Genomic DNA, 23,230 nt, shown 5'->3' with positions numbered 1-23,230 from the left:
TGGAACCACATACTGAATATACTTGACAGTGAGCGTAACTCCAGAGAACGAATATTGAAAAATGATGATTTGTGACTACAGCCAAATGGGTTCGCATTCACGGAATGGAGAAGTAGGCCGACGGTTTGAACTGAAGCAAAGGACATTTCGAAATTGCTGAATGACGATACGGCCTACAAGTACCAGAATATCCGAGTCTGCAGCGGTCCGAGTCGGAAGGAAAAATAATTGCCAGTAGCAAGGTAAGAAATAGAAGTTTAGACCAGTGGGAGTCTGAGAAAAAGAAGACCGGACCGAGCCGGATAGACCCATTTTCAAATTAGGCTTAGTCTCAACCACCATCAACACCCGTTACAGGTCGATATCCATCTTTCCCCCGAAAGTTTAGTGTGACAAAAAGGCATGATATCGCAGGAGTACATGTACAGCAATCCATATTTGCCCCCAATCTCGAGGGGCCGGATTCTTCCTACGAAGCGGGCAGAATTTCGACTCCAAGACCGCCTTGAAAGATTGGATGCCGTTGCCTCTGATATTGTAGCAAATCAAAATATCGGAATTCCATCGTAAGTTATTCAGACTTTGTCTTCATCTTTCTATGCTTCCCAAAATTCGTCAGTTTAGAAGCCATGGAAGCTGACCTAAGGCAATCAGCACGTGATTTTAACTATATCAAGGAGCGTACCGCTGAACTCGAGGATGAGCATTCTCGAAATCTTAGCCGATTATACGACAAGCATACTGAAGAATATTTTGACGACGCATTGGGACGGTACCACTCTTTTGATGAGACACAAGTTAACCTTCCCGGCTGCGAAAACGGTCCGCAAGAATCAGCTGTTGCCGGGCAAATAGAGGTGAGTGATTACTCGCACGCTCCTTGAAATGTGTAAGAGGTGCTGCAGAGTGACTGGCGTGGGTCTGATCTCTAATGGTCGGCCTATTAACCCAGCCTCCCATTGAAGGAAGGCAGCCATCAAGTATTTTACTGACGTTTCTTTCTGTTCATTTCAGTCTCTCTCCTACAACCGTTTCATGCACAGTTACTTCATACAACCTTGGAACGAAGATATCAGACGAGAACGCGAAGCCCGTCTAGTTCGTCTCAGTCCTTGGCGGATATTGCAGGGACGATGTGATCCCGATTCATTTCCGGTGAAAGCCTCCCCACCGTGGCCGTCTACTGGTATGTATACTCCAGGGCCTATAGTACATCAAACGGATGGAGGTGCATGGGGGGGCGTGAAATCCACGTATCCATTCCCGCAGTCGATAGCGGCATGGAATTCTATGCCACCAGGAGAAAAGGTCCGAGTTTCAAGGTATCTCACTGCTCCTGGTGCGTTGAGGACGAAGATGGAGACGAAATATGGCTGGAGCAAAGAGAGGGTGCAAATGCTATTAGAGGCGTATGCGAAGGATGTAAGCTCGTTCTCTTCGAGACACTACTCCCTCGTTGACCGCTTCTAGGATTCTTTTAAGGCATATGTCACTGCGAGTCTCATCACGGTCAATATATGAATCATTGCATTGCTACCTGTACAATACCATGCACCCCCGGTTACTTGCTGCCGAATGTTTAATGTACAGACAATGGATATTATCCCCTGTTCTAATATCATTCTCTAAAATAAGTAGCGTCCAGTTTGGCCAAGTTGTACTTGCCGTGGCGTATGATGATGTTAGTGGCGGTGGTAGCTTCCGTACGGGTCGATATCAAATCTTTGTGTCCTGGTCCGAAAGTTTTGAGTCTTGGAGGATGGTGTTGTAGCTTTGGAAGGCGTCGAGTAAAATGAAAGACTTCTGACCCTAAGTGAATAAATGCACGTACATAGAATAGCATATTATGATCCGCTGCGGGCTTGCACGGCTAGGAGCCACTGTACATACTAATTCGGTCATACATAGCTTAATTCAGGATACATTGGTAAAAGATGAAAGATACATATTACAGATGATAGCAAGAGCAAAGCAAGGAACTTAGATACCGCGTCACCCTTCAACATCTATATATTCTCCTCCTTCTCTTCCAGCTGTGATGGTTTTAACATCCCAGGTATACTCATTGCAACTTGCCTCTCTTTCTCCGCCTTCTTTAGCGCCTCCGCCTCTTTCTCATCCATATACAGCTCATCCCCAGAGAACTCCTTTAGTTGAATGAGGAAATCCCTCACAGCCCCTCTAAACTTGGTTCCGTCGCTATAAAACTCGTTCAATCCGCCAACGAATTCGATAATCTGTGTCTTCTGCATATGTGGGAACGCGCTTCCAAGCAGATTAGCCAGGTATTGCTGCAGCAGAATCCTGTTCGTTCTATCAATTCGTTCGGCCTCGAACAGAGGTACATTCTCCAGCACTGTATTGGCAAACAGGAAGAGCTTCGCCAGGATCGCCACCTGCGCGGTGAACCCGCTCTTATGCTCCGAATCGGTGAGTACGAAGAATATCTCTTGCATGATCGTGGTGAAGTATTGCTGGAAGAAGGGCCCCGCGACTTCAGGTGGGGATTGGGAGAACTTCGTAATCAGCTCGCTGAGCACTGGGGCAGAACGTCAGTTGTCGTGGCGAAAAATGAACTAAATGAAATTACGTACTGCCTAGGCCGACATCTGCGATATCACGCATGGTATGTTTGATAGCCCAAAATACACTGTTCATGAACATCTTGAACTGGTCCGGTTGCAACTGAAGAAGAGCTTCGGAAATGTCGGTCAATCGATATTACCATAGTTACGGCAAAACCTTACCGGGGAAGCAGTTTCTGTTGATGGCCTCGAGAAGCCTGAAGAACCATAGGCGATGTTCCGGGAACTCCGTAAAATCGGTAGTTATCATAGCCAGTGTTGATTCAAACACGGCGTCGAAAATCGGTATCACTTGCGGGGTCAATAGTTGCTGGACTCCAAAGTTAGCATTATTCGAGGATGGATAGAGGCTGTTCCGCACCCCGAGGCGATTAGTTACGACAGTCATCAAATTCAACACCTCTGAATCGCGAGCAATTGGTACATTCCGATTGTAATCGCCCAAGATCGCATCCAACAAGGGCGGGATGAAGGAATTATTGACCGACTGGAGGTCATCAGCTCGCTGGATATATGTTTCCATCAATTTCAAGATATCCTTCTTCACCGTACGGAGGTGACGAATATGGGTCTTCTTGCTGGCGATGGAACCTAAACGGCGCGATAGGTCATTCTGTAGTTACAAAAAAGAAGAGCACACTTGCGTACCTTCTCTAGCAACGGTCTCGCTGATGATCCCGCTTACGGCCTTGTAAAGTCCCAGCATATCCGCGAATATCCGAGCAAGCTGGGGAAGGAAAAATGGCCCCACGGATACACAAGCCGAAACGTTTGACTTGAGGACATTAGAGAATAGCTTCACGTTGTCCATGCTGGAAAGAACGTCGGCGCTTTGGGCTGCTTGGACCATCAACGTATCCCACTACAAAGCATCAGTGTCAGCTACATGGAAGGAACGGAGCATTTGAGGCACACACGGCAGTGTTGGGTAGATCCATCAGCTCAGCCAGAAGCTTTTCTTGGTGAAACTTATTAGGTTGCGCCGCAATCATATACCCGACAGCTTCATAAAATGTATGCACCTGAACGAAGAGTTCGATGTTACTCGAAAAGAAGGATAGTTAAACTTTGCATTACCTGCTGGGGCGAAAGATCGACCGTTATGCGATTTAATGATCGCAAAATCTCGTTGACAAAAGGCTCCTTCTCGCCCGCTTGCTGCATGACGAAGTGTCGACGACACTTCTGTGCGATCTTGATGAAGGTGTCGCAAGCCATATCCTGTACACCTGTATTTAATCAGCAAACAGAAGCAAACATGAACAGTGAACGTTACCTTCGTGCGTCTCGTGCATAAACTCGAACAGCTTGTTCACGACAGTCTTCAGGAACTTCCAGTGGGCTTTAAGAAACCTGGGGTATTGCCCGACAATGTACATGATGTCCGAGGCGATGACAGCCTTGTTGTCTTTGCCTCTTTTTTGTTCGACCAATCCTAGGAGATCCTTGATTACCGTTACCAGGAATCGCTTTTCAGTGTCCTCATCTGAGAATGCTGATAAATATAGAGCGAAGATAGAAGGTGACCGATACCTACTCATGGCACCAGAAATCGAGCCGATCGCCCAGCAAAGCGTGTTGAGGTTCTGCCATGACCACTCAGTCCCGTCAACTTGCTTAGCAAGTTTCTGCGTAAGTATCGCCTCTGTGTCCACCACGTCTAAATGGGTGAGGTAGATGAGAAGCTCGCGCATGGACTTGTAAAGGACTATGGTGTCGATTTCTTTAAGATGTTCTCGAACAATCTCACCCTCATCGTTCTCGACGACGAGGACCTGGAAGGAATCAAGTTAAACTGAAGGAGCACGGCATGTAAAGATTAACTCACCTCTTCCGGCTTGACCATACGCTCGATGACAACCAGGCGTAAATTCGAAAGAATCTCGGCATAAATATCTTTCCGCATTTTGAGATCGCCTAGAACGTGCGGTATACCGGCGAGACTCAGACTCAGGTTGCCTATAGGAAGCGCCGTAACCTCATTATACAAATTCGAAAGCAGTTTAGCCCAGTACTCTGCACAGATCTTGAATACCTCTCTTTCCTCCACAGCAGAAATCTTGACGAGGTATGCATGCCCGCTGAGAAGGAGTTCTCTGTGGGTATCGTTTTCGACAAGCTCCAGGTGCTCACCAAAGAAATTGGTGAGGAAGAGCGCCAAGTTCAGTACAAGTTCCTCGTCGGATGGACTGGCATTTTTGTACACTTCTGCAATGTTCGCATGTATAGGGATCATACGGCTTACGGCAGCCATGACCGACGTGTAGACAAAGATGACGCGGTCGTTGTACTGCGGGGCAGGAAGACGCGCGATCTCTGCAAGACATCTGAGCGTAACATTACGGGAGTCCGGCGGCTCGAGGAACTGTTGGACCATGAGATCAAAATTGTTACAGATTGACGATATGACTTACGCGATTGATAAGCAGCTCGATGATCTGGGTCTCGAAAACATACCCCAGCGCAATCCAGTTTAGGAACTTGTATAGGGTCTCGAGTGTGGCCTTAATGAGTGACACCTTGTTTGCTTCGGTCAGAATTTCGGAGCATAGCTTGAATATTTCGGAAAATTCATTCCACATCTGCTGTTTGAGGCTGGTGATCTTTGCCTGGGTCATTTGTTCGGCGGAAAAGTCGAAGACCTCTTCGGAAAGAAGCTTGAGGATAGTCATGTTGTTCTCGCATAGCGTGAGGTTGGTTTTCGAAGATTCGACGAGTTCAGGAATGAAGTTGGGCCAATTATGGGGCCATTCTTGTTTCAGAACCTAGGTGGCATTAATGGCGCTCAAAACGGGCCGACAAAGCTTACCTGAATAAGCACTAGGTTGAGCTTGTTGACATATAATTTCTCTCGTCGTAGAAGTGCCTCATCGGATGTGACCTTGACCGTTGCCGATATAATGAAATTCCGTATCCCTAACAAAATGAATGTAGATTTCAGGTGAAGGATTAGTCAAACGCACCTTGCCGTTGTCCCTCTGGCAGCGTCTTCCATCGCGTCGATACTAATTTCCCTAATATTTGAAGTCCAATGAACTACACCAAATGAGCCTAGAAACAAAGGAAGCGAAATCGATGGCGCACCTTCGTCTGGGGGAACGACGCCGTCTCTAAGATCTCGGGTACGCGAGTCCATGCATCCGGGTGCTCTTCAAATTGTGTCAGTACTTTCTGAGCGATCTTTGCCTGCAAATTGAAATGCTCTTCAACCCCCAACACGAAAATTACCACAGTACGCACGTCTTCGCCTTGGCCGGAGTAAAAGGTCATGACAACCTTATCCAGAGAAGCGACATCGAAGTCCCGCGAAAAGTCCAGAACAGACTGTGAGTTCATCATCAGCAATGTTACAGTGAAGAAGAAATTATCGCACCTCCATAGCATCGACGACGGTAAAAGGAAGTTCAGCACAGCAGCTGGTGGAGTATATTTATAGAATTTCAAATCATTCGAGGGTCCAGACAAATAAAGCAAACCTTGGTGACATAATCACGTGAGCTGTGACCGTCGGCCGTTTTCGACGCCTTTCCGAAGTTTATCGTCCCGAATTCATCGACGTCCTCCCGGCCGTGAGGTCGACTACATATTTACCCATATTTCTCTATATTGTAGGGGAAAGGAATATTAGTCCTACTTTCTTTTTGCAGCAGTCTTGGTGAGCAGATGGCGCCAGTATGTTCGTGTCCTTCGCCGTTGTTCTCTGCCTCATTATTTGTAGGCGATATTGGCTCGCACAGGGACATCGTACTCCGCATATCGACCTTTCATCAATCATGGAGTTGCGCTTATGCAGTCACGACACTACGCGGACGTTCCCTCGGTCCCACAAGCAAGTCAGTATCATTGTGACTGCCTTAAGCCAAAACTCACCCAAGTATCGTAGGAGGTACGGCGTCATGGAAGCTGAAAGGACCAAAGGACAAGGGCAAACTTTTTCGCAGGGACCACCGTCATGGAGTGCGTATCTGTCGTACTGTGGTGTGCTACGGCTAACTCCCTCCGCCAGATATTCCGGCCAATGCCAGAGTCGAAACTTCAGCACGAGCTCTTTGAGACTAGCAGTCGACCAGCGCTTGATTACCCTCCCTTCGGACCAGATATGATACGAGAGGACATGATTGGCCAAGCTACCTTGTTTGTACCTACGGAAAATGACCCAGTGCGGTATTATGGGTCGCCCAAGCCAACGCTCCTCGAGGTTCGTTCCCTTTTTCTCAGAATTCTAGCACACTCTCATGTGCTTCCAGCACCGAATACTGTCTCGTCCTTGTTCAATAATACGACAATCGACGGTTGACATGGTGCGTATACTCAACGGACACGCCCAGCATGAAGGGAGCGAACGGCATAGAATCGTCATCAGTAGGTCACTGTCCAAACCGCGTCATCAATCTAACATACCTCCCAGCCGGTCGAGCGGGGACCGGGAAGAGTGTCCTTCTGATTCAGTCTGTCCAATATTGCCACGCGCAGGATTGGGTAGTCATATACGTGCCTAGAGGTTGGCCTGCTCCAAAGTTTCATTGCTTCGCTGGCTAATTTTTTTTAAAGCTGCCAGCACTGTGAACTCAACGACTCTGCATACTTATGACCTCCGGACACAAACATACGTGCAGCCCAATTATGCACATCAAACCCTCCGGCGTATTCTCATTGTGAACAGATCTCGTCTGGAATCCATTCCGACACAGAAAACCCACGCGTTTGAGAAAGTCAAGGTTGAAGCTGGTTCCCCGTTAACCACGCTTATCGAGGTCGGCCTCGCCGATAAAGCCATAGCACCAGCCATTCTCGACGAGCTCTTCTCCGAGCTAGGGGAGCAAAAGCAACATCCTGTCTTGTTGGCTGTTGATGGCTTCCAGGCGCTTTACTGCCGCACCGCCTATCGAGATCCTCATTTCGCGTCCATCCGTTCTTATCACCTTTCGATGCCCCGACTTATCATGGAGTACGCATCAGGCAGGCGAACATTTGTATGTCATCATCTTCTTCATCTTCATCACTCCTACTCGTAGCTGACTCTTTTCTAGGCCAGGGGAGCTGTTGTGGGAGCTATAATGTCCACTGACACCCAGTATCCTCTTTCAGAGGATCTTCGTCTAGAACTGGACATCTTCAATGACCGGGCCTCGAGTCCTTACGACAAGCAGTCCCGTCCTCTCCGAAAGTATGCTTCGGGTCTTCTTCCATTACAACTGCCGGACGGCCTTACGCCCACTGAAGCCGCATCGCTGTTCGAGATCTGGATGTCGGAAAAAGCCCTAGCGCCAGGTTCGTCGTGTTCCGTTCCCGTGCATCGGAATTGTCCTGCTGATCGTGTTCTTTTTCGCAGCCGCGACTGACGAGCTGTTCCTCGCAAAGTACACAGAATCAGGTGGTAACCCCAGGGAGTTCATCTGGAAGGGACTGCTTGGGACCTTGGAAGGCCCACCGTTGGTTATTGACAAACGTCGACCGTTCGCCCAGATGACTATACCGTGATTTATCGAAGTAAATTTATACTGTTTTGTCCTTCATAAGCGTACATTTGGCGGCCACAAGCGCTTCCCTCAAACCACCTTTCCGTTGCACTGTCTTTTCAAGGAGACTTGTCCATCCTAACGTCGTTAAGGTCAGTAGAGGGGCAAACTGTCTTACGTAGTCGTTTATAGGTACGGATGACGGTCAGTGTCTGGAGGATAATTCATTGTTCATTTCCGCTGTCGGGGACGAGCTTATGACCATCTCGGAAGCAAGAGTGGCTGCAGTTAGTCATGGGACCGCCGGGTACAGAGGTGTTTTGGCCACAATCGTAACGGCACACCTTTCGACAATACAGATGTCGAGTTACCTGTGGAGATTCGGGAGCTTCACGGTGGATGCTAGGACTATGCATCTTGGATATGACGTTAACCTTTCTACTGACACGGAGTACGTTTAGATACTGATTTCAGAGAGTATCGAGAACAATGCGAAGCTTTCCTTCAACTCCGGTATGCGCCTCTCCTTGATAACCGTGTCGATTTTGATGATCTGTATAGAGAACAAGTTTGCCGTAAAACTACTACCAGCGCTTCCCCCAAGAGAAACTGATCACATCAATGTCCATATTTTCCAATGGCTATTTTAACGTATCATGTTTCATTGGTCGAAGGAGCAAGTCTAGTCCGGTTCTCATCGTTGTCGGGGTGTCTAAAACGCCATAGGCCCCTGAGGTAATATCACACGGGTGGAGCCACATAATGGATTCGAAGGCATCGACTGACTTAATTGACGAGGCCCGAGGAGACCTTTTGTCGGCAATATAAGAGCAATTAGCGTCAAACGGCCAACTTTGTTCTCCTCACAGCGAAGGAGATCATTCATGGTGCCAAGCTTCTGACAGACTTTTTTGTCGAATCCGGGTCTTTCCCTCTTGGAGGATCAAATATTCTTGGCCTCAACTCTGACCTGACGGTGGTAGGTTTTATAGCATTGATAGATCCTCCCAAGAGATGATGTCAAGAACACGGTTGTCATAGCGCACCGGGCATGCGTTCGTTTTGCAATGGGTTACAGGTCCGTTTTCGCATCGTAGCCGTTTCGTTTACTAAATCCAATCTCGAGGGTGATTTCTTCTCTACCGCTGCCGCCATCGCTCAGCATATGGAAATTATCACGACGTAGTGAAGCATGTTGAAGACTTCCCACACGCTTCTTCGGAGTCAATGGCTGAGCACGAGCCCGAAATTGATAGACGATCAGTCCCGGCAATGCGAAGTCTTGTCCTAAGCAGTTTTGACCTCATCGACATGATCAAGTCACAGTGGAAACGCTTTCGATGAGATCTGTTTCGCCCGAACAACTTCCTAGCAGAAACTTCCAAGTATGAAAAAACTGCAAGCAGGACGTCCGGTGATGGGCGATGGGGGTAAGACCCAATGATCCAAAAGCTACTCTACGTTTGGTCATGTCCGTGCGGTCAATGATTCTCCAGTGGGGTAGCCATCGCTGGAGGTTCCGAAGACGCTATGGAGGCCGCGGATTTGATGCTGCTCTCAGACTTCTTTTCAGTCATCATCATCGGAATTCAGTATGGACACCTATTGGGAATCTACGCAAGGCCTTACGCCCACTGAAGCTGCATCGCCGTTTGAGATCTGGGTGCCGGAGAAAGCCCAATCGCCAGGTCTGTTGTGTTCCCATGCATGGGAATTTTCTTACTGATGGTGCTTTTTTTTCGCAGCTGCGACTGACGAGCTGTTCCTCCCAAAGTACACTGAACCCGGTGGGCACTCCAAGGAATTTAACTAGAAGGGGGCCTTGTCGGGATCTTGGAAGGGCTGCCGTTGGTTATTGATAAGCGTCGACCATTCGCCCAGATGGCTATCCCGTGATCTATCGAAGCAAATGTATACTGTTTGGTCTTTCATAAGGGTAGCATTGGTGGCCACCGTGAATATAAGCAGTTAATGCAAGTGAAATCACTGACCTTTGGCCTTTCGAAGTGGTAACTGACGCTTTGAACCTTACGGCAGTTAGGATGCAGAAGCAAGTCATTATGGCCGGGCGCCAACCCGGGTCATGGTTGACCATCCATCAGAAGGGACGGAAACATCGATTCCATGCCGTGTTATTCGATCCCTAGCACCGAAAACTCCATCCAAACCTCCGAAATTACAAGTCACCGTAATTTCGGTTTTATTTGTCTATTTGCAACTACCGTATTTTCCTTGGGGGAAGCTGCTCACCGTGCTGAGCGATCAATCGATTCGGGCAAGAACGTTCATCCCATTGCACCACCGCAGGTTCGAAATGCCCTAAAAATTCTGACAAGCCTTTTCTAGGAGACTTGTCTATCGTGACGTACGTCGATAGAGGTTTCTTCTGATGAGGTCCCACCGATATGTAGCTTCCGGCACAATTATTCGTCTACGTAATTTCTTGCGGAAGTCAACTCGAAATCCCTACCAGGTCTTCCCTCTCCGTCGTTGTCGGAGCATCGTATCGAAACAGCCTTCTGGTTCAACGGTCTCTTCTCTTAGAAAGCTACCAGTCCAGCGTAGGGACATCTTCAAGGGCTCATGTACGTGTGCCATCATGATGGTACCTGCGTGTGTATATGCTGATATGTTTTCTATGCCGAAGACCAAGGAACGAGGAACAAAGACGTTACTGTGATGATGGTGATCCGTCGTGGATGTCCTCTTGCCGAGTCAGGGCATAGGATAAACACATGCCTGTATTGTCTGCCACAACGCGCACGCTGGTGGTCTGTACGTGGGCATCGAGTGCACTGCACCGTGTGGGCTCCTGGACCTGACGCGTCTATCTCTTCCTTCTTCCCTTAATAAGTCACAATATGCAGGGACACGAAAGAAATATGTAGGGTGGACGTATACAAGCACGTCCTTCTGGGGCTTCCTGGATCAATGACGAATACGTTGGGCCCTGGCGAAAGTGGAAAACGCATAAAAGGTCTCATCTGGTGTACGTGTCATCTCTTCCAGTGACTAATTACACAGTCACTCGAACATCGGAAAGTCATGTTCTCTCTCAGACAAGTGGTATTTACCGTCTTTTCGCTATGTGCTTCCACTGCTAGTGCTCAAGTATGGTACGGAACTGGTAAGGAGCCAAGTTGTTGTTCGTTCAACCGTATATTCACCATTTTTGTCTTGTAGCTACTTGGTATGAGCCTGACAGCCGGTACGGTGCTTGCGGTGCACCTAGCCAGAATTCCGTCCTGGTCGTGGCTCTTCCTCCCAGCCTTTATGCCGATGGTGCCAATTGCTGGAGACACATTGGTGTCATCAGTATGTCCTTCAATGTTATTTCTTAAGTATTTGGTCTAAATGACTACAGACTCAGACAACGGCCTCTGGGTGGATGCCGTCGTGGTTGACCTATGCCCCGACTGCGGGGACAGCCACATTGACCTCTCCAGTGGTGCATTTACCCAGCTTGGCACACTTGATATGGGGGTTATCGAAGTTACTTGGTCCTATGAGTAGATATGGTGATTGACAAATAAAAGAGTCAGCCAAAATGCAAGACATTGGTTATGGTACAATTTCTACAATTTGAAGGCAATACTTTCCTTGTCTCGATATTCTCACAGTCTGCCACAGTTAATTAAATGATGAATAGAAGTTATTATTGTTTCGTAGGGGAATGAATATTCTTTCCACTGGCACCTCCGCAACTGACTGCTATGGATTATTCCGAATGTGTTTTGCCTAGGACACCATCGTCAGCTTATCACAGAAGCAGCAGGGGAGTGAACCCTCACTCGTGCTTGTGCTGCAAGCATCTTCTAGTGGAAAGCACTAGCATCTGGATCAACGTCTAATTACAAACTAGTCATATTTGGACAGAAAGAGAGAGAATTAAACTAAATAGGGTGAACTATGTTACCATGCTACTCAAACCATGACCGATTTCCTTCCATTGCAGGGAGAGGCAATGTGCTATTCTGAAAGAAAAGTTCAGATAAATGAAATGTCAATATGCACATTGTACTTACTGTCTCTGCTTCAGCTGCAGAGAGATCTGATATGGTGATATCCTCAACAACAGTTTCAGGTAGTTGGTCTTGGTCGCAAAAAAGATTGTACATACTGTCTCTCCAGAATCAGCAGTCCCACTTCCAGCGACAGGGGTAGCAAATCTCATTATCTTTTTGTTAACGTGATGTCCTTTTTCAACAGACCACATCGAACTCCTGCGTGAATTGAGCCTGGGAAAAGAGTTAGCAAACAAAAGGGTGGTAAGGCTAGACTTGCATGGCAAGTAGAGAGTTTATATACACTATTGGTGACACTTCAGTTTTTTGAAGCTGGTGAAGAAGATGTATATACTAACGCCTTGGCAAAACAAAGTTGATTGCTTCAAAAATGAGAGATTCAGGCCAGGCAATGTACTGTAAACTGGGATCAGATTTGGGAAGATTGAATACTGAACAAGAGTAATCACTGCAATGAGAGTAAAAAGGGAGCATAAGCTAAGTCCACTGATGATTAGTTTGCAACACATTGCATACTTGAGATCCATACCTCGTCACCAGTCCAGATATCACTGCGAGCCGCATTAATCTCACAATTATCTTAGTAGTACTAAGAAGTCCCGTTAGTCTATGAGCAGATAGATATACTTTACTATGACTGCGAAATATGCACCTGGAGATGCTGGTCATCGACCTGCCCTTGTGCAGATAAAAGCACATCGCACCGGCGATGACGAAATCGGCAACAGAGATGGTGGAGAAATTCGTATATATGGATACCTATCAGGATGAGATCCTTGCACCTGTCCGAATCAAGAGCCAAAGGCCTACCGTCATGTCCGGGATGTTCACAAAGCTTCTCAGGGTGTATCTGACGATGTAATCAACGAAGGAAACAGCGATGGTTTTCAGAGTGCTTACGCAGCGTATGTGACATCTGAAACGTCATCCTTGAGTCAGTGCTGCACAATAACTACAGAAGCGGAGGGGCTTACAGACTCCTACGCCTGTAATAAACTTGAGTTGTTTTCTCGTCCTTATAGACAAGGAAAAGCTCACCGAATGTAGCTGCGACAGCAAGGAACTAAGCGTCAAATATCAATTTCGAATTGATATAGGTATTATGGAGAGGAAGAAACACGTACGATAAAGCGTGGCAAGACGACATGGAAGTGACTACCGACTATAAGATCATGATGATTAAGGTTCATTTGAACGACCTGAAGGAATGAAGACATACGTTTCCATATTCTGACGGCGTATAATCTGCGGTACCTCTGGCTGAGTCTTTCCAAACACCAGAGTCAAATGAAACGCACATTTGAACACAAGGGATAATCAACATCTGTATAAAGGTGAAGTATGACTTATGAAAGGATAAACCGAGACGCACATTGAGCAGGATCTGCAGCTAACAGGGAGAGCCTTAGATTCATACAGATAAACACAACGAGGAAGGAAAGTTACAGGAAAGCTCCTACAATCAAGGTCAGAACTCGACGGACCCAAGGCTTTGATTGACATACCAAACAATTCCGAATAGGGCAAGATAGTTTCCAGACGATTTGACAAGGTAGAAATAAAGTGCGTGGGTACTCAAGGCAACGTGAAGGGTATCGAATATCCTGTAGATTGAGTCGTATTAATGTTCATCCTGATGTCGGCCTCCAACTCTACGGCAACACACCATAGTAAGGCGATCTGTTTGCATTTCACAAAATGTGAGACAAGTTCGATGTGAGAGCGTACCGCATATCGAAGGAACCACGGATCTTCAGGATATTGTTTGTAATAGACGACGGTCTGTAGAATGGTTATTCCATAGAAGCTAAAGCATCGAGTGAGCATCAGGAGTGAATTTTACTAGTAAACGCAAGGGCGCGAACATTGAAGCTATAATATCCGCAATAAAAACTGCTCCGAGTGTTCTTCCCAGTAGAGAGGGAATATCAGTTAGCGGTATCGAGATAAGCAGAGACGACATTTGGGGCGCCAGTGTTGAGGCCGGGGACGTCAGGTCACAAGTTATATTCCGAAGCATAACAGACAGCATGTTTGGATCAGCTTCGAAGAAGACCTGGTCAGCGATATGGGTTTGATGCGGAATTGAAGGCATTGGTACGCACAGGCTCGGAGAGTAACTGGTCGGTGAGAAAGTATGTCCGTGTACCGGCTTGATAATGATCAAATGTTGGGAAGCCTCATGATACATTGCTTCTCATTCATGGTTTTCAAGGGAAAATGCCTTCGGTTCTGTAGGGCGGCTGGGAACTTTTGGTTAGGTTCACACAGTCACTTACCCATTTGCCAGTGGGACACGTGTCCCAGAAAGTGGCCTTCTTCTTTATCGCACATTGAATCAAGTTTAGGACCGAGTGCCTACCAGTAGAACAGCATGGATGAACACGCCAACAAAATGGAAGTCATCGGTGGCTATAGCTACATAAGTGTTCGTGGTCGACACATTGTACCATTTCTGAGTTTCGTTTACTATGTGCTCGTCGACATATAAGCTCCTGTTGTCGGCATCGTTGAGTCGGAAAGCCCAATGGTACAAAGGAAACCAAATTCTTCTCGCCTGCTCGTAGGTAGTCGCTATCAGCTTCCTCAGAGTTCTTGAAGCCCCTTCCATCCTGCTTAACTCCTAGCCCTGAGTCATGGTTCTTCACCCGTGTTCGTCGTGGAATGGGCAGTATGCGAGCAGTAGGTAGTCGGGAACGGTCGGCCCGATGTCAATTTAGTGGCTGCTTCGGTAACTTCGGTGTTCAAACGCTCAAGTTTAATTTTCACCCAAGGACCGCCAAAATGGATCGCATCTCACCTCCGCCGGCGACCACAGTATGTGCCACATCCTTTTTTCCCAAATATTGTTCCTTGCTTCTCACCTACGGCATATGGCTCGTCGCTGTATAGAAAACCCAGTCCCACCAACTATTGCATCTTGACCCCAATTTTAAGCAACGGCGCGTTATATGAAAGCTTAAAGTGACTGCCAGTAACAATTGGAGGGACCAGTTGGAGCGAGGCCGCTAACCATCTTCCTGGTCACGATGGGCGGATCAAAGTTGTTCTAGTACCTGGAATCATATTGGCTTTTACTCTTATCGTCACCACTACCGGGCTAAAGGAAAGCTCATCTCTTAATCACGCAAAATCCGACGGCTTGGACCCAATGCCTTCTTCTTTTCTTTCTTCTTGTCCTCAGTGGTCAATGCGTCTCTGTCCATACTCTTTACTGAGGTCCAGGTAACAACAAGACCGCCTCTGCTTGCTACGATCCTCAGCTTGGGAAGAAGACGTGATTTCTCCGCTATACAGTGATACATGTACAGGGACATCCTTTCCAAAGAGTCAAGACAGCGTCAATTGGGATGCAAGGGGACCTGGCGATAAGTCGGTGAGCTTTGGGCCCTTATTCCAAGCTCCTCGCTGATATGTAATTGACACGTCTACAGGTGGTCTCGTTCCTAACCAAGGAAGATATCCGACCTATCCTTGGTTTGACATACTTTGCGAGGACAAGTGCCTGTTCAAGAATACGGTGCTCAGAGCTAACCAGCTACGCAAGAACTACCGGGATCGGCCTCTGTTTGTACTAACAAGCTAATGTGTTCAAATTGCTCAGATGGTGTCCGTATCCTAGACGACTCTGATGCTCATCTTCCAGGGACCGGCACAAATGAGGTATTTACCGCAGTTCTCGCGTCTTTGGAGTAGATCCTCTCCTCGTGTTATTCTATTCTTTCCAAAACTAACCTATTGCAACTGTTTCAAGGAAGCGTATAGAGACATGCCGACTTACTCTTCAGAAAATTCAAAGACACTCTAGTGCCAATTGCCCGTCGACGGTGACCTAAGAGTGCGAGCCCTCGCTGTGAAGATGTCATGTTAGTAACCGCAATTGTCCCATTGGTTGACGAACTGCGGACAGTGGCAACTCCGTAGGCTTGTTCTCTCCATACCGACGTTCGCACATCACTGGCACATGGATTCTCAAGGTTCAGTAGGAATATTCACGAGTGATGCCTTAGGGACGTTATGGTGAAAAAACCATGCGCAGCAGTGCCAATAGGCAATTATTGTCGTAAGTGCTGCGAATTTTCTCGTACTCACGTTTTATTTTTATATAACTTTTACTCCCTGGTTGAAGATACTATTAATAGCCCACCAGCAGGGTATAAAAGTCTGCCGCGATACCAGTCCTTCTCTGCATTATCTCATGATCCTGTCAAGAGTCGCAGTAGCTCTCTTGTTATCAAGCTTCTGTTCAGCGGCAGTCCACCATCTTTTTGTTGGAACTTTCTCCACCCATGCGATTTATGCACTGGAGTTCGACGACGAGACTTACTCGCTGACTCTTGCTGCGAACATCACGACACCCAGTGAACATCCGTGGATAAATCTGAGCGTAGGTGTTCATGTACCTCGCGCTGTTCTCTTGTCTTACCATCCACCTTTCTGCAGCATGACCGGAAAAGCCTTTACACGGCAAGCGACAGCGCATACGGATACTTCAATGTGGTGAACAGTACCAGCGTCACGTATAATGCATCCGTCCCTCTTGAGAGCAACTGTGCGCTTACTTCTTTACGACGTACATTGTTTCTATGACCTGACCCATTTCCTCTGATCAGGCTCATCCACTCGAGCTATATTTATCACCTCTTCCAAGGTCGAGCCCTACACCGTATACGGTATGTTGCGCGATCCTGCCTATTGTTTCGCTCACATTCCCGGATTCAGGAATACCCTTTGGAGACTGTGGAACCGTTATACCGGCCGACTTCTCATCCATTACCCAAAACTACACCTTCACATCGGGTTCCTCTGGCGTCCACGGTCTTGCTCTTCTTCCCAATAGCACGTATCTCTATGCTGCAGATGACAGCGACGACAAGATCTGGACATTCGGCGTCGACATCGCCACCGGAGAACTGACCGATATTGGAGTGTTAGACGCACCTGCGGAAGGAAACAATCCCAGGCATCTAACAGTCCATCCGAATGGCGAATACTTGTTTGTCATCTTAGAGGTAAAACGGATGAAATGCTTTTTTTTTTTTTTGACTCAAGACTAAATTTCAAATTTTTGTTTCAGGAAGCGAACGAGGTTGCGCAGTACAGCATCGACGGGCAAACCCATCAGCCCGTTTACTTCAATGTCTCGTATTCTCTTCTCCCACCAGGTAAGCACCCCACGACACCATCAGTTGCTCCAGCCAAGCAAGCGAGCAAACCAAGTTAACGTATGCGACACCTTATACAGATTCCGATTCGAGCACGCACTGGGCTGACGAAGTCCAGGTGTCCGCCAACGCGACTTACCTCTGGGCGACAACCCGGTCCCGTGAAACCAACGAAACGGGGTACCTTTCCGTGTTCAGCCTAAACGGAAACGGCTCCATCGCAAACCAGCTCTTCGTCACCCCCACCACAACCTCGGGGGGCACCTCCAACGCTGTAAGCCCCGCATCGTTTGCGGATGAGTTTGCCGCCATCACGGACACATCCGTCGGGTTTGTCGAGATTTGGCAGCTGCTGGACGACGCATCAAACGCCACTGCCGTGGCTCACATCGACCTGGTCGACGGAGGGTGCTGCGCAAATGCCGTTTGGTATGACTGAGAGGTTATAATAATTTGATGTTACACAGACTTTGCGGTGGGCTGCCACCACAATTGGATGCGCTTGTTGTCTCACGGCACTACAGCCAACTGGCTTCATGTGCAACATGGAGAAATGATTTATTTCCGGGTGAGACCTCCGGAGATGGAGAGAATTCCGCATGTCCGCAACAGTTTCTTAAGTCCATGTGAATCATGAATTATGTATGTATAACAAAGCGAGTACAGATAGAAATTATTACTTGAAGTGAAGAGAGTTCAAAGCTTAGCGGTACGGTGTAAAGTGGTGAATGGATGTATTATATATGGTTCAGGATAGCCGACGGATTTCAACGGAGAGCAACGAGACGAAGAGAATGTTAAAAGTTCTTAGCTTTGCGGGTGAGGGAAAATGGGCAACGCGAGAGACAATTGCCTCAATGGGAGATACTTATATGCTGCTTCAGATTGTCTTTCCTGCTGAAAGACCTCAGGCAGCCTTTTTTCAGACATTTATGAGCTAGGGAGTTGTGAGCACCGGAACCGAGAGAAAAGGTCGAGCGCACGCTTTTGGCATGTGTGGAGGGCCCTGATATGCCTCTTCAGATGCTCGCCTCGACCGAAGCACTTTCCGCATTCTTCGTACGCGCAAACGTATTGCCTTTCGTCCTTGTCGATACAGCCTATCTTCTTCAAGCCGAACGGAGTCGATTCAATCACCTCGTAAAGCCCTGCTTCAAACTGATCGTCTTGACGGAACTCCGGAACAACGGGAACTTTCCTTCCGCGACTTTTCTTATTGCCACGGCCGTCCTTCTCGCCCAAGTGCTTCGTCGTCGTGGTCGACCGAGTTCTCTTTCTGGGGTTCGAGGGTCCTGGACTAGGGTGGTAGGCTGAACCAGAATCCGATTCGTTGTCTCCGTGGTAGGAAAATTCGGATTCCGACTGTGGTGAATTGCTCATAGACTTCGTGTACGAGTTAGAAGCTGAGGACATCTCCGAGTTAGACTGTAGCATCCTAAATGGCGAGAAGTCCTGATAAGCGGGCTGTGTGTTTGCCTCAGGAGAAGGCAACGGGTCAGGACGTTGCTCCGGAAAGAATGAAGAGGATGCCGTGGACAATGAGGAAGATGTGAGTTCCGATACATTGACGCACATAAGAGTCGGTGTTGAGAGCGGCCACTCGGAGTCCGGCTCCAGTGGGATAGATGGTGTCGCGGGAGGAGCCAAAGGAGGGTCCAAGTGAAATGTCGAAGTGTCGCCAGAAATGATGGGCGAGTCCGTTGGCAGAAGGTAGGAGAAAAGGTCTTGGAAGATGTTATCGGTGAAAATCATATCCGCGATAGCAGCGACATCCTGCCTGAAATCGAAGTCGGAGAGGTGGTCGTATGGGTCGTTCTGGGAAAACGGAGGACCTGAAGATCGGGTTGGACTCTCTGTCTCATGTGAATCCTCAGGCCGCGAAGAAGGGACGCCGTTCATCTGTAGAGGCTGGAAGTCAACGTTCGGGAGGGCGTTCATCTGCAGAGCGGTGGTGGTGGTGGTTACTGCTGGAAATGACTTTGAGCCAAGTTTTTGCCCTTTTTATACGAAAACGCCAAGACAAATCGGGGATCCTCGATTATGTCTTGATTTCATACGCGAATCCAAAAGCAGATAGTCTTATATGCATCAGTTTATTTTAGATTTGCGTATGAAATCAAGACATGATCGAGGATCCCTGTATGGGGATAGCACTTGGGTTCACTAGTGTTGTCTTCTGGTCACCTATGATTATTCATCTTGGTATATTCACCAGCTCCAAGAAACCATTTTTTTCTCTATGCAGCCCTACATTCTAAAGATATATGTACACTTGATTTTAATCTAGATGTGTGTCTAACATCTTCTATGCCAAAGCATTCACATTTCACAAGCTCCCTCTGCACTTGTGAAATGCTTTGGCATAGAAAGAAGATCTCAGGCACATGCCTTCCATCCCCTTCCAGGTGATGGCATGTCACCCAGAGGATCTAAGAGATATGCTAAGAAGAATTTCCTCCATGATATCTTTGACGGAACAAAGTGGCCTGTGCAAAACACTGGTAAGATTCTACCGGAAACTTCAGATTATGCATCTCACCTCCATCATGTTCCTCGACGCGTTTGCTTTCTGATATCCCTGAAAGAATTGTCGTCTATTCTTCGAGCACCACTATGTCATTTTTACCGATGACATGAAGTGTCGGTGTTGCATACGTGGGGTTAAACACAAGATCAGCCAGCGGATCTGTAATCTTGTACCCAGCGATACAGACGCAAAATTGACTGGACATGTATGGTTCAGCTTCGTTTTTTTTTAAGAAATGCCGAGGGAAGGGACCCACAACGGGGGATGAGGCGGCTTGGCATCGGTGAGAAACGGAGGATACGATTGAGGTTTTTCGAGCTGCTCCATGGTTCATGAATCAACAGCGGCAAAGGAATTTAACCGTTGGCATACCAATGCCGAAAGCAAGGCTGCCATCGCCGCACCTTGGCTGACAACAGAAACGCATTCGAACTTTTCCTCTCTAGCCATGAGCACATTAATACTTACCTGAACCCAAATACACCCTGCCAGTGGACGCGTTAAAAGTTCAACCAAATGTGTCTTCATGATGAAAGAAGGGTCACATACATCAAATGTCCTCTGCTTGAGAATATCTCTGAGCATCATGAGAGATTCTTCCAGTCCGATAGCTCTAGTGAGGTCACGATAAACATCATACCACCTTCTAGGCTGGCCATCAGCGGGATCAAAAGCCCCCAGCTCAGTTTGTGACGCATTAGCACGTAGATCGGCCGGTTGGATGATATGGGGAGCGTCGACGAAAACTAGGATAATACTTCATGGGTGAGCCTATAAAATTTATAGCCATACAGACGAACCTAATTCGATATCCTTTCCGCATTCTTTTCGAAGAGATCCGAGCTAAAGAAGCGAAGCACGATGTTATCAATGGCTTCTCTCAGATCTGATATTAGAAAAACCAACGCGTTTGCTGAAGATAGTTGCATTTTGGGCGTATCTTTTCCACAAGAGTTGTTAGCCAAACGGGCCTAAGGAAGCGCAACGAAATACACATGTACCCGTGAAGAACCAAGATAGACCGTGGCATGACGAGTGGGGGGGGGGTTTGAAGGGAAAAGAAGCCGGACTGGTGAACAACCTTAAATACTCACACATAACGCCACGCCTGTGAAGAAAAATAATTTCACGACGACCCTCTTCGCACAATATACACGCTAGTCAGGCAAAATTCTAGTCTACATCGCGAATAATCCTTCCATTTTTAATATACGCATATAAGTACACTCTGCGGGCCTGCACGAGCACCACATATAGATATGCTTGGCGATCAGCCCTGCAATATCCACAAAAAGTGAAATATATCAAGCTATCCTAGAGACGTCAAAGACAGTGTCACTAGGCGGCGGCGGCGGAACTACGGAATGAGGCCGACTCCCCACTGGGTTCTGGACCTGCATCCCTTCCTTCCCGGTACTCACCGGCGGCGCTTCTTCCAGCGCCTGATGAATTTGGTTGGGATACCGGCTGTATGCTGGCGGGTTCATGCGCGGATTGTTGTTTGAATTATGCCCGGGGAGACCCACACTTCCGTCGTTGCTACCAGTGTCATGCGACGCTGACGACATTGAAGTCGCATCGATGTGATACGCCGCCGTTCCACGATCCGAGAGGGAGCCAGTGAAAGGCGTGATGATGTCCTCCAGATTCACTGACATCCTCTGTGACTCCGCAGTGGTGGGAGACATGAGCGCGGACGTTCCGTGGATGGAGCCAAAGTACGATGCATGGCTTCCCACGTCGCTGGAACTCGAACGTGAGTGCAATGTCGGTCTGGTTGGGCTTTGAGAGCTCAGTGGAGGTGAGTGGTTCATCATGTTGACTACACCGCTGGAGTGGAATGAGGTAGGGACGGAGATCTGGGTCATCGCTGAGTTGGACCGGAGATGCATTGTAGAGCGTGTGTCCCCGTTTGCCTGTCCACTGGTTCGATCTGCACTTTTAGTAGTAGATCCACGTCGACGATGGCGTCGGAAAAGGAAGAAAGCAATAAGGGCTGAGAGAGCTAGGACGCCCACACCGCCCACAACGCCTCCGACGATGGGACCGACGGGAGTGGAAGAGCCATTATTATTGGCGGTGCCATTATCTGAAGTAAGATCAGGATGATCTGTTGAAATATGTCAGTTGTACATGATTCGAAGTGCGGTCAACTTCAACCCACCTTGAGAAGACAGGTCTTTGGCATCCGAGGAATCAAAACTCCCATCAGGCCAATTCAGCGCTATCATGTGAGTAGATGGTGAACAATCTCCCCTCCGAAGAAATAAGACCAAGTCAACTAACGATTTTGGGCGGCCCAGTACGGAATAGAAGCCGGTTCAGGAAGTTCATAACCTTTATCGTAAGGATAGAACCTGGAAAAAATTGTGAATAGAATCCTTAAATCCGAATTCCGAGGTGGTCTTACGTTGTCGTGGACAAGTCGTTGTCCGGGCATTCTGCTTTGTAGTAGGCCCAGCTAATGACATTCAGCATGGTGAACTATTCTGATGGAAGAGGAGACATCCTCACCTCAGAACGGAATTCACATTGCCTTGGCATACCGTGCAAGCACTTAAGAGGTTATAAACGGACCAAGAACTACACCGGATCCTAAGATAAGACAATTGAGAAGAGACATAACTCTGACGTACCATGAGCATGGAGTCGACGACATGGTACCGACATTCGGAGGGTCATAATGAGAGTCGGCCGGTAAAGACCATACGCCGTAATCTGCACCCGATCGACATATCAGTCGCTTAAAGAAGCCACTATCAATGCACGCACCACCAGTCAAACAGGATCCCAACAAATACGACGCCAGCAGACAAGGACTCAAACCTGATTCGTTGTCAGTCCAATCATAATCACTGGTGCAAGTTGCATTAGTCTGGGGCCCGCGCGGGACTATTGTTGAAGCCGATGCAAGAGTGACAGCCATCAGAGAAACGATAATGAAGTACATTAGGCGACTCATGTCCGCGTACGAGTCCTGTCCACTGCACTGCTGGAGGGAGAGCAAAAGACACGCCCTGACCCCTGCAACACTGATGGTGAGAATATCAGATGCAGGTACCGCTCAGCGCTAAGACCAAGGACACCGGAGCCTGACATGACCAGCGTGGGCTCCATCCATCCATGCGGAGAACCACATACGTGATGTCATGTTCAATTTTGGCGCAAGTAATAAAAGAGCGAACAAGCTGGCGAATCAATTGTAAGAACTTGGGAAGAGGGCAGGCAGTTGTGAAAGTGCTCACAAACGTATCTGCCAGATGAATCCGGGAGTTTTGGGGGGGACCGGGACCTTGTTTCGTACAAAGTACACCACCGTTTGAATGATCGCGGATATTTGGTAGCCCCGCTTGATGATTCCTATGCTCTGAGCCACGGGGCCACGGCGTTCAGCCCGTGATGATCAATTGATTTCGTCAATTGATTTTGTATTCCAGAGAGATGATTTGAATGCCACAGCACAGTACTG

At 47.8% G+C, this 23,230-nt stretch overlaps 10 protein-coding genes across 10 annotated transcripts; 5 read left to right on the top strand and 5 right to left on the bottom strand.

Annotated features, from left to right (window-relative positions):
* Positions 1–324: 324 nt before the first annotated feature.
* Positions 325–1,608, top strand: BT62DRAFT_935012 (uncharacterized protein). Its single transcript, XM_043186837.1, has 4 exons — positions 325–566; positions 620–857; positions 1,015–1,422; positions 1,471–1,608. The coding sequence occupies exons 1-4, from the start codon at positions 403–405 to the stop codon at positions 1,519–1,521; spliced, it is 861 nt and encodes a 286-aa protein (XP_043036899.1). The 5' UTR covers positions 325–402; the 3' UTR covers positions 1,522–1,608.
* Positions 1,609–1,905: 297 nt separating this feature from the next.
* BT62DRAFT_935010 (uncharacterized protein) lies at positions 1,906–6,004 on the bottom strand. The gene is made up of 16 exons (XM_043186836.1): positions 5,959–6,004; positions 5,826–5,909; positions 5,670–5,771; positions 5,549–5,621; positions 5,395–5,501; positions 5,000–5,350; positions 4,414–4,950; positions 4,123–4,360; positions 3,862–4,071; positions 3,663–3,814; positions 3,503–3,607; positions 3,234–3,447; positions 2,947–3,176; positions 2,748–2,895; positions 2,595–2,696; positions 1,906–2,539 (listed from the first exon to the last, which is right to left on the bottom strand). Exons 1-16 carry the CDS (start codon positions 5,962–5,964, stop codon positions 2,007–2,009), a joined length of 3,192 nt encoding a protein of 1,063 aa, XP_043036898.1. The 5' UTR covers positions 5,965–6,004; the 3' UTR covers positions 1,906–2,006.
* Positions 6,005–6,699: 695 nt separating this feature from the next.
* On the top strand, positions 6,700–8,066 carry BT62DRAFT_903094 (uncharacterized protein; the record flags this gene model as incomplete). The annotated part of the gene is made up of 6 exons (XM_043183513.1): positions 6,700–6,783; positions 6,833–6,947; positions 6,994–7,086; positions 7,137–7,558; positions 7,616–7,856; positions 7,918–8,066. The coding sequence occupies 6 exons, from the start codon at positions 6,700–6,702 to the stop codon at positions 8,064–8,066; spliced, it is 1,104 nt and encodes a 367-aa protein (XP_043036897.1).
* Positions 8,067–11,241: 3,175 nt separating this feature from the next.
* BT62DRAFT_903468 (uncharacterized protein) lies at positions 11,242–11,557 on the top strand (the record flags this gene model as incomplete). The annotated part of the gene is made up of 2 exons (XM_043183528.1): positions 11,242–11,359; positions 11,415–11,557. Coding segments are annotated over 2 exons (261 nt in total), but the record flags the coding sequence as incomplete, so codon positions are not given.
* Positions 11,558–11,704: 147 nt separating this feature from the next.
* On the bottom strand, positions 11,705–14,288 carry BT62DRAFT_329363 (uncharacterized protein). The gene is made up of 23 exons (XM_043180518.1): positions 14,175–14,288; positions 13,935–14,112; positions 13,798–13,876; positions 13,736–13,749; positions 13,575–13,673; positions 13,516–13,525; positions 13,442–13,459; positions 13,368–13,393; positions 13,289–13,314; positions 13,194–13,231; positions 13,108–13,132; positions 13,044–13,055; positions 12,970–12,985; positions 12,880–12,919; positions 12,722–12,828; positions 12,599–12,658; positions 12,519–12,546; positions 12,408–12,465; positions 12,329–12,353; positions 12,165–12,282; positions 12,070–12,111; positions 11,836–12,018; positions 11,705–11,782 (listed from the first exon to the last, which is right to left on the bottom strand). The coding sequence occupies exons 2-22, from the start codon at positions 14,099–14,101 to the stop codon at positions 11,965–11,967; spliced, it is 1,062 nt and encodes a 353-aa protein (XP_043036895.1). The 5' UTR covers positions 14,102–14,112; positions 14,175–14,288; the 3' UTR covers positions 11,705–11,782; positions 11,836–11,964.
* A 1,959-nt stretch (positions 14,289–16,247) lies between these two features.
* BT62DRAFT_953524 (putative carboxy-cis,cis-muconate cyclase) lies at positions 16,248–17,737 on the top strand. Its single transcript, XM_043188271.1, has 6 exons — positions 16,248–16,456; positions 16,513–16,621; positions 16,683–16,742; positions 16,792–17,081; positions 17,147–17,234; positions 17,315–17,737. The coding sequence occupies exons 1-6, from the start codon at positions 16,268–16,270 to the stop codon at positions 17,671–17,673; spliced, it is 1,095 nt and encodes a 364-aa protein (XP_043036894.1). The 5' UTR covers positions 16,248–16,267; the 3' UTR covers positions 17,674–17,737.
* A 360-nt stretch (positions 17,738–18,097) lies between these two features.
* BT62DRAFT_823791 (uncharacterized protein) lies at positions 18,098–18,314 on the bottom strand (the record flags this gene model as incomplete). Its single annotated transcript, XM_043182371.1, has 2 exons — positions 18,098–18,171; positions 18,218–18,314. Coding segments are annotated over 2 exons (171 nt in total), but the record flags the coding sequence as incomplete, so codon positions are not given.
* A 1,164-nt stretch (positions 18,315–19,478) lies between these two features.
* BT62DRAFT_935004 (uncharacterized protein) lies at positions 19,479–20,792 on the bottom strand (the record flags this gene model as incomplete). Its single annotated transcript, XM_043186835.1, has 9 exons — positions 19,479–19,720; positions 19,774–19,958; positions 20,018–20,079; positions 20,134–20,170; positions 20,230–20,246; positions 20,311–20,507; positions 20,562–20,604; positions 20,668–20,701; positions 20,763–20,792. Coding segments are annotated over 8 exons (550 nt in total), but the record flags the coding sequence as incomplete, so codon positions are not given.
* A 76-nt stretch (positions 20,793–20,868) lies between these two features.
* BT62DRAFT_935003 (uncharacterized protein) lies at positions 20,869–22,999 on the bottom strand. The gene is made up of 7 exons (XM_043186834.1): positions 22,534–22,999; positions 22,398–22,479; positions 22,276–22,344; positions 22,172–22,222; positions 22,048–22,118; positions 21,926–21,985; positions 20,869–21,871 (listed from the first exon to the last, which is right to left on the bottom strand). Exons 1-7 carry the CDS (start codon positions 22,685–22,687, stop codon positions 21,066–21,068), a joined length of 1,293 nt encoding a protein of 430 aa, XP_043036891.1. The 5' UTR covers positions 22,688–22,999; the 3' UTR covers positions 20,869–21,065.
* On the top strand, positions 22,885–23,161 carry BT62DRAFT_1009201 (uncharacterized protein; the record flags this gene model as incomplete). The annotated part of the gene is made up of 2 exons (XM_043177518.1): positions 22,885–22,963; positions 23,022–23,161. The coding sequence occupies 2 exons, from the start codon at positions 22,885–22,887 to the stop codon at positions 23,159–23,161; spliced, it is 219 nt and encodes a 72-aa protein (XP_043036890.1).
* Positions 23,162–23,230: the final 69 nt, after the last annotated feature.

Source organism: Guyanagaster necrorhizus, assembly GCF_019112545.1.
Source record: "Guyanagaster necrorhizus MCA 3950 unplaced genomic scaffold BT62scaffold_23, whole genome shotgun sequence".
NCBI lineage: Eukaryota > Fungi > Basidiomycota > Agaricomycetes > Agaricales > Physalacriaceae > Guyanagaster > Guyanagaster necrorhizus.
This window is presented reverse-complemented; position numbering and strand designations above follow the sequence as displayed.